The 9,768-nt window shown below is 37.1% G+C and overlaps 1 protein-coding gene across 1 annotated transcript in view; it reads left to right on the top strand.

Moving 5' to 3' along the window:
* Positions 1–8,479, top strand: part of LOC110107784 (probable helicase CHR10) — a 29,606-nt gene extending 21,127 nt beyond the window's left edge. The window contains exons 13-16 of the mRNA XM_028700276.1: positions 2,900–3,045; positions 7,755–7,913; positions 7,990–8,104; positions 8,174–8,479. Coding sequence (XP_028556109.1) covers positions 2,900–3,045; positions 7,755–7,913; positions 7,990–8,104; positions 8,174–8,201 — 448 coding nt within the window. The 3' untranslated portion in view covers positions 8,202–8,479. The remainder of the gene's footprint in view (positions 1–2,899; positions 3,046–7,754; positions 7,914–7,989; positions 8,105–8,173) is intronic.
* The last annotated feature ends 1,289 nt before the right edge of the window (positions 8,480–9,768 follow it).

The raw sequence follows: 9,768 nt of genomic DNA, 5'->3' as shown, positions 1-9,768 counted from the left end.
TCAAACCCCTCCATACTAAAACATGATATCTCTCACTACCCTTCACTCTCAATTAGGGTTTAGTTAACAAAAACAAGGATCTTATATAAGCAAACATTCATCCTACTATCGAACATTAATTAAAACATCATTGAATTTCTTGGATTAAAGTAATCTACAATAATGAAAACTTGCCCTTCAAGTAAAAGCCATAAATCAATGTCAAAAATCTTTCTAAAAGTCTTTTTAGAACTATAGGAATCAAAATTTCTTCATTAGGGAGAAACCCTAAATCCCTAAACTCAACATTTAGCTTAAACCTTACAATGTCTTTACATAAAAGCTTTCTCAAGTCATTAGAAACAACGTTTGTGAAGACATTTCCAAAGAAACAACTTTTAAGCAAAAACCCTAATTTTCGAAACTCATATTTTTATGAAAGAAAATGCACATTAGGGTTTAGAAACATCCCCCTAACCTTCCCTAAACTTTTCTCAAAAGGATCTCAAAGAAAACTTAAGTTTTTCTCAAACCCTAGAAATCTTCTCATCCAAAAAATCTTGAGAATAAGAGAGAAAAACCTAGTTCTATTGCATAACTTTCACTTCCCTTAGTCTCCTCTACGATTTTCCCAAGTTTGGCCGCCGGAAACCGCCGCCGGAGCCGCCCGTTCTCCTCTCCCGTCCGCCTTCTCCCTCACGCGTTCGATTCGGGCCGCATGAAATGAATGGGGAGGGCTCGGTTAGTTCATTTAGGGAGAAAGGGGATATGCCAAAAGACTCAAATGCCCTTATTTAAATAGATTTTGCTTAAGAAACACTTAGGGGTAGAATTGACATTATGAGACTTCTCTTAATTTTAATTCCTAAAGTAAGCAAAATTAAATATAAGTCCTTTACATCAAATTTCTTAGAATTTTGCGTAGAATTTTTCAAAATTATTTCCATCGAAATCCGACATCCTCGAATTTTCCACTTAAAACTCGTCGCGACGCTTTGAAAAGCGTGCGAGGTCTAAAACGACGTTTTGCGGGTTTTACAGACCCGTCCATTGTATCTTGGATCCGGTCGGGAAGATTGAAAGACAAATGCCTACCCGATGCTCCCAACAAGAGGGAAAGGTCGAACGAAAAAAAAAAGAATGACAAAACCATATATATCTAATTTAACATTTTAATCAAATGAAAATGTTTGCTTTCCAAATGATTATTTGCTACTAATGATCTTGGAGGTTTAGATTGAATGATTTATATAAAGCATAATTATGAGTTACAAAAAATAACATCCAATTTGCTAGAAAATTAGAACAAAACATGAAATTTTGTTTTGAGTTCTAATACTAATAGAAAGTGATGATAAATTGAACATTAATTCTAAAGCTCATAAGGGTTTTGAAGTCATTCGATTTTATAATGAATTGTTGCATATTTTTCTAACTGGAGAGACATCCATAATAAATTCTTAAAATGAAATCCATCCCAAAAAAATGAAAAAAAAAACTTGAAAATCAAAATCCATCCACACTTTACAATTGTTTGGCGAGGGCGATGAATTTAAGAATAACTTCATCTTACAAAGAATATATGTCTTGTTGAATGTATTACTACAATTCATTCTCAATTGATTTCTCTCCAGTAGGGACATAGCACGTGCCCTCTGATCGAGTGATTTTGTCGAAAAATGACACAATTATATTACATTTACAGCCAAAGCATGTATGTTCCCTAATGGTTAAAAGCCCCTGGAGTAATGAATTATAAGGTACACTAGATATAAGATATAAAGCCATTTGTTAGCTAAGATTAACTCGAATTCATCCCCTTAGACAAACATCCAACCCGTGTCCACAAGGTATCCTTGGACAAAGCAACCCATGGCTGCCAACAAGGTTCATGCTAAATGCATAGAATTGGAGAGGAAAAAAGGCTTAGTTTTATTGCTCAAACATGTTTCTATTTATAGATCTGTATAAGATATCTTAATAAAGAAACAAATAATTATAGAATCATACATAATTGCTCTATTATAATCATTCCTGAATCAGCCACTTAAATATGGAAGGAGATTGGTGCAATTTAGGCAAGCCTCCCAAATATCCCCCCAAATATCCCCATCCTAGCTGTGGGATCAAAATGCCAAGGGATAGCTGGGATTTAATGCATTGGCACAATTCAGATTATATTTCATAATCGTGTTCAACATTTCAAGTGTAGCTACAAAGAAATAATTTTGAGCTATAGGAATTGTCTTGGTAATAATACTTCTACATCGAGAGCACCATCATTTACAATTTTTGTAATTACACCGACTCATGAATTAGCTTCATGTGTCCTGGCTGATAAGGAAATATTTTCATCTCTCTCATAATGAGTCGTTCCATTTGTGCTAGAGTTAAACATGTGCATCCTTATATCATGTGCACTTGGAAATTGTACAGCTTAGAATAGTTGTTTTCCTTAAAAAATGTGTGTCCATGCATGGGGCTTGTCAGTGCCAATCTGTTGATTCCATTTTAAAAAACTGCGCAGTCACAAGAATTCTAAGCTTCTAAAAGCAACAAGAAATCATTAAAGACGAGGGACTTGCAGAAACATATTTTTTTTCCTTATGGTTTATGCATTTGAGTTGACATTAGAAAATTTATATACCATTGTAACTAGAATCTTGTATAGAAAGATCCATAAATCTTTTTGAAGGATTTCATTAGCCTATTCTCTTGGCAAGTTTAATTCCTACCTGAAATTTAAAGTTTTCAACCTATTCGAAGAAATCTATGTTGCTCATATCTGTTCCCCCCAATGGTATTTTTTTTAAACCTATTTTCTATCATATTGGATATGCAGTAAAACTTCTTTGGGGATTCTTTCTTTTGTACAAGTGATTATTGTGATGCAAGTGTAACTGTCACATTTTATTTTCAGCTGTGTGGATAATTCGGGGAACTGGGGTCATGGAGGCATGTTTACTGCATTGGCAAATCTTTCAGCAAGCATTCCAGATGCTTATCATCGGGCATCTGAATTTGGAGATCTTCATATGGGTGATCTGCATTTAATGAAGTTGAACGGTTATTCCTTGCTCATTTTGTTGTTTTGGTATTTAAGAACTTTCTGTTTTTCTTCTGTTGGTAATATGACCAATCAGCTAGAGAAATTTCTTGAAATCAATACAACGTCAAGTTTTTATTTCTTCTAAATCATTTGAGAATAAGTGATCTTCCTTGTAAACCTTTTTCTTTTCTCGAGAGGTATTTATTAACATAGGATGCTTACATGCATGCTTATTAGTTTGTGTGTATGCATTGATTATAAATTCAGTTCTTTGCGTGGCATTCTTATATTGAGGGTGGTTTAGAGGGATTGAGCTATGACGCCCAATATTTACCCCTCTTCTAGTCAATCATGAAGTATAAAGAAGCAGACGATTTAGTCAGGCGTACTCTCACCATGTCGATTGTTGACGTTCTTTTGTGTCAACCCTGCTCCGATCGAGCTGATCCGATGTCCAATTGGGCTCGATCGTGCTTGATCAACTTGATGGAGCGTCATCGAGCACAATTTAACTCAAATTGGGTCATAATTTTATCAAATTAAATTCAATTTTATCAAATTAAAATCAAATTAATTGAAATTGATCTAAATCGATTGAATCGACCCAAAATCAGTTCAAATCGAACCCAATCAAGCCACGTCGAGCATCGCCAAACCAAATTTGACGCAATTCGGCTCCTATTCAAGTTTAACTTCGCAAAATTCACTTGATTGGACCCAAATTGGTTCGGGTCGAGTCACATTCGGACCTAATTTCAACACAATGGGTTCAATCTCAGCCCAATTAAACTTTTCTAAATCAGTTCTTGCATCCAACGGCTCAGATTTGTCCAAATTTTCAAACTTTGTCACCATTTTCTCGGCAAATCTTTGATTTTGGCGGGTGACTGTAGCAGAAATCCGTTATCTAGCTGCAGAAATCTCTATCTTGCGGCAGAATGTACTTGAGCAGGCATGGAACTTCGATATCTCGCATGGAGAAAGCAGAGATAGCGCGAGGAAGAGCGGATTTTATTTCCATTCCATTCAGCCTCTTTGTTGTATCCTTCCGAACCAAAGCAGGAGAGAACGAGAACGGGAAGCTCCACGCAAAGGCTTCCGTTCCCGGCTACATCACGCGCGGAACCGCCGTCCGTGAACTTTCTTGCGTGCGGAACTGCTGTCCGCACCGAACACTGTCGTCCATGACCCTTGTCTGGGTGGAACTTATGTCCGCGCCAAACTATATGGTTCGCGATCCTATTTGCACGCGGAAGCCCCTGTCCACGATCTTGCTTGCGTGTCAGTCCCGCCATTTCCTTCTTAGCCGCTGATCTCCTCTTTCTCTTAAAAAATCCGGAACAAAGAACTGCTGTAGTTTTTTTCTACTGCCTCCAGGAAGTGGTGGAAGGCTTCTTCTTCCTCCTTCAATTCTGGTGAGCTCGGGATAGTGGAGGTGACTTCCAAAAGCTTTCAAACGTGAAGATAGTGATTTGGAGTGCTTTGGACAGCAAATCTGTCTTCCGGGAGAGCTTGGGCAGTAGCGACGACATCCTAGAAGCTAGGACAGCGGTCTTCTTCCTCCGGAATGGCTTGAACAGCAACCCTCTTTCGTCTTTCTCGCCTTCGGACAAGGCGAGTGCATTGTGGTTTGCGCCGTGACAACCCGCCGAGGTAAATTTCTCAAAAACTTAGGAAGAGCCCTAGGTCCCTTGGCCATTTGCTGTGTGATTGACGATCCAAAGACTTAGGTCCCTAGAAACCTTGTGTTTTAATTTCCAAACCTTTAAAAATTGTTCATCTTTAATCGAGAGTTATCTCTTACGTGTTAAGAGAGGTAATATACTATAAGTGCTTGCGCTCATGGGAAGTAAGAATCTCTTATGTAATTAAACCATGACACTACTCTCAAGGGAAATCTGATTAACTACAATCTAACCCAAGGAAGATGGAATCCTATATCTGTAAAGCGGGATTCGTGCATTCGTGTCATTTTTCTTGAGCCAACATTTGACAGACACACCTCCTATATCTGCAAAGCGGGATTCATCCTTCTTCTCCGTCTCAGTCACTGCCTTCTCGATTCCTTTCATTCGTTTATCTAATTGGACGAAACAATTCGATAAAATAGTATGTGAGGAGCTGCATTTAGATGCTCATGAATGCTCACGAACTTGTGCTTGTCCAAATTGCAGCTGTTCGCTTGCCCTATTGCTCGATCGACCGCCCACTCGCACAGCTGCTCGCCCTCCCTTTGGTTTGGGCCGATTTAGCTAAACCAGCTCGACCGGCCATTACATATTATAAGTTAAATTATTTATTTATCATGATAAAGTGATTGATTAAACTATAATAATTTCTTTGTACCACATTTATCAAGTTGTAAATATATTTATACTTATTGCTCATGATGAAGCAATATATTATGAATAACATGCAATGATCTACATGCATATTATATACCCTATTTTTTGAATTATTATAATTTAAAAATATAATTGATGTGAATCCAATAGGAATTGCAAAGGAAATAATAAAATTATTGTTAGCTTGCTACTTTAAGATTAATGAGTCATAGGAATTAATTTTAGGAATTATCCATTGACGTTTGCTTTGGCATGCAGTTACAATTTTAAGAGAACATAACAACTTAAAATAATTTCAGAAAATACAATAAAACTAAATGTGCTGTAATAAGAATCCACAGGTTAATATTTAGAGATTTTCACCTAGAGTTTCCTTTATCACTCACACTCTATGAGGGGCTTTAGCGGAGAGAGATCTTCAACAAACCAAGTGATAAAACCAAAAAAGTTACGACGCCCATGGTTTTGATCCGTGGGAAGGTAGCCGGAGAAGGAGGTGCAGGTGGACATCCAACGAGTTGCCACTGTCCGGATGGTCGTTGTTCGTCGAACGTCTCGGCTAGATGAAATATAATGTGGCCAACATAGTCTTCGATGGAATCTTCAAACTCCTAGTCGGGCTGTGGGAAGTGGCCGGCGGCTGGAGGAGCCAAGGGAGGTTGGCGATTATGGATTGGGAGGCCTCTGTTAAGGGGAAAAAGGAGGGGACGGTGGGGGCGATCAGGCCGGTGGGTGTTAGGAGAAGGGGAAGTGGCCGGATGTAGGGGAAATGGAAGAAAGATAATGAACTGCTAGCCTCGGACTCTTTCAAAGGCTGACGAGTATTGCAATCAACCTCACTTATGGATCTTTTCCTTCTCTCAAAGCTCACAACAATGAAGAAGAGAAAAACTCAAAATTTTATTCATAAAATCATCCTCAATACAATAGAAAGAGCCTTATATATAGGCTTCAACATGACAAAAAGAAAAAGACTAGAATGCCCAAATGGCTACAAAAGCAAACTAACTCTCCATAGGGGTAAAGTATGAAAACTGAAATAAATAATACATAAAAATGCATAAAAAATAAAGGCTCCTGATCGTGACCGTCGATCTCCGATGCCTCCTATGATAAACGCGCCAAAATCTCTTACCGATGTCCTTATCAATAATCATCCACTGAGTTGCTATTAAACCCACCTTAATAGTTGATAATTATTTTTCAGAAAAGTCTACATTACTTTAGCTGGGTGAAAGAAGAAAGTATATCTATAGCAGGAGAGTAACAACTACAGATAGGTATTGATAACGCAAACATTTATGTTAGTTTTTATTTTGTAAGATTATGTATTAGCATAATGGTTTATCTTTGTAAAATGTTTATAAATAAAATCATCTTTAGAGATGGAAAAATTATGTTAAAAAGGTTCTTGAATATTTTAGAGAGATTAGTAATGGGATAGAGATTGCAGTTATAATTTTTTGTCGGATATTTTGTTTCCACCTTGATGTTCCAAACTTCCAAGCCGAGTTGTGATATTTATGATCCATTGTGAAGCGAATTTCAATCCTATTGTTTTCTCATAATTGTTTAGACCTGACAGCCGCATAAGTATTTTACTAGCGATTAGGCATTGTAAAGTGCAATTCGCATCATAATTGTATAAATAGACCTAATAAGTTTTGATGGAATATATTTGAAAAAGTTTGATATATAGTGCCTTTGATATATACTATGCTCTTTTTTTTTTTTGAAGAAAATACAATTTATTCCATCAAAAGAGAAAGATTACAACCAAGACCAAACAAACACAAAGAAAGATACAAGACAAAACTAGAATAGATGAGACCTAGAAAATAAAGAAGGCAAAAGACCAATCGGGCTAAGTAATTGGCATAAGCTTCCAACCACTAGGCACAGACCATCCAAAGGAGGGAAAAAAATCCACCAAAAAGTCAAACATCAACCAACACCCAAAATAAGGCCACCAAAAGAACAAGAAGATTCACCACCAATGATTGTTAACAAGTCACGGAGCCCAGATGATGAGCCAAATGCCACATCATAGCCCATAAAAGATTGGTACAACTGCAAAGCCAACCTCCAGAAACACAGATCATGTGGATGCATTTGACCTATCAATTTTATTGATAATTGATTTAGTTAAAAGTCCAATTAAAGCCAATGGCACCTCTAAGGAATGACTGGAAAAGAATGTTAAGTAGAGCTAATACTAAATAAGTAAAATGAATTACACCACAGTTAAGCTACATCGAGATGTCCACACCATGTGATGCCTCCAATTTTTTGTCTTTCATTCTTCATTTTCTTGCATTTATTTTCTCTCTCTTCTTGTTCATCATTGATTGTTAAACTGTCTCACTCTTCTGCGGGATCAGATGGTGACAACGGTATCATGGCTCAGGCTCCTCTATGGGTGGCCTTAGCTGTGGTGCAGTCATATAGTTCAAGACGTAAGGTTCCAAGGAGCAATATCTCTACAGATGATCTGGAAAAATGCCTTTCAAAGGCCTCCGCATCTGCTTCTCAAAATTCTGGTAATTGTTTTACTATACTCGGATCTCTATGGCCGCATTAAAGTTCCTCATGGCTTTTTTTTTTTTTTTTCTGAAGCATCTATTCATATGCCAAGGATTGGTTATCAAGATGGATCTCAGCGATCAGAATGGTATACAATCGAGCGCCTCCTGCGTAAATATGCCTCAATATTTGGCATTAGCATCTTTGTGTAAGTCTGGCTATTTAAATAAATTTTTTTCTCTTTGACTTCATTAATTTCCTCAATTTACATGTGCAGTTATTATTATCGGCGAACTCAACAATGAGAGAAACGAGATGACACCAGTCGTGTGTGCATAAGATGTCGCTACCCTTGCTTAGTGCAAGTAACTAGTTTTCATATTTTTCTTCTCAGACTTTGAATGATTTTTACAAAATTTACATATGAATTAAAGCTAATAGATGGTGTAGAAGAAACACCAATGTTACCTCTTATGTATCGTTCTGAAGGTGCTGCTAAAGGCCATCAAACTGGATTTTGAAAATTTGAAGCTCTCCTGTTTGACTCTATAATTAGAGTTTGAATGGTTTTTATTCTCTTTTATTTGGTTAGCATGAATGTCTTAGCCCAACCATATTCTGCTTAAAAACATTTTGATCATGTGTCAATGCACATAAAAATATGCAAATTAGTATGTTGTGTACTTGTGTGCTACAAATTTCATGAGTAGAGATTGAAATTGGCATGTTATTTTGTAGAAAAAGTTGGCGTACGCAAATTAAAAGGAAAAAAGTTGTGCACTTAGAGGATTCAAAGCTTTTTAAGCATAGCTTAGTTGAAATTCAACTAGTTTAAGTTTGTGGTTACGAAAATCTACCCTTGCTGGAGAAGGCTGCAGTACAATGTGAGAATTCATATTGTTACATGATATATTTTGAGGTTGTGGCTGAGTGAGTTGAAGGCTGATGTCATTGATGTTATATGTGGAAACTGATTGTGTTGTTCAATCTGGTCATTTTGTTGTCTCGGACCTTAAAGTTTGTTGTGTACGATGAGGGGTGTGGGGGTTTTATCCCCTGCTTAGGTGCAAAAAAAAAATCTCCGTACAACACCCCAGCGCTGCATACTCGAGTGCCCTGACACTAAACAACATAGAAAAGAGTGCCACAACAATATAAATACAACATTGTAATGGTACAAAGCAGAGGCTTGAGCGCCGCAACGCCCCAAACTGGTGTCGTAGTATTGCGAAACGGACTAGATGGTTTTCTTTCTAGTTTTTCTAAAGGGCTGCGTCCCTTGGGGTTATTTTACTTGGTTCTCTTGTATTTTTGAGTGTGTAGATATTGAAAATTGTGCATATGAGAATAGAAGCAATGAGAGAGCGAGAAAAGATAGATCTATGCTTATTTCTCCCAATTTTTATAGTAAGTTTTTTGGTGTGGTGTAGCTCTATAGTTTTTTTTTTTCCTATTTTAGGTTTTTCAACATTAAATCTTGTTGCCCTTTACTTTTCCGCTGCTTTTGCTTTCTTGCTTGTTTCGTCATTGTGGTGGTTATTCATCCTCCCCCCATAATTGACAAGAGTCATCAAGCTTCGATTGATGGTGTAGGTGAAGGTGTAGGTGAAGGCCACTAGCAGGAGCCAGTTAATTATAGGTCTAATGCAATGTTGGCTAGTGAGAGTATTTGATGAGATTGAAGAGTATCATGGAAAGTTGTTCTTTGCCGGTGTTGTTTTGACATGGGGATTGAATGGTTTGGCAAGCAAGAGAGAAATTCAAACAAGTGAAATACCAATGATACTTAACTAGAGGTTCTGAATTATGTCAAAACTCTTGAATTTTCTGAGTTTAGAATGCAAAAAAAAAAAAAGAAAAAAAAAAAAAAAA

Source organism: Dendrobium catenatum, unplaced genomic scaffold (genome assembly GCF_001605985.2).
Source record: "Dendrobium catenatum unplaced genomic scaffold, ASM160598v2 fragScaff_scaffold_1482, whole genome shotgun sequence".
NCBI lineage: Eukaryota > Viridiplantae > Streptophyta > Magnoliopsida > Asparagales > Orchidaceae > Dendrobium > Dendrobium catenatum.
Note: the sequence above shows the minus strand (reverse complement) of the source record. Positions and strands in the feature narration are given on the sequence as shown.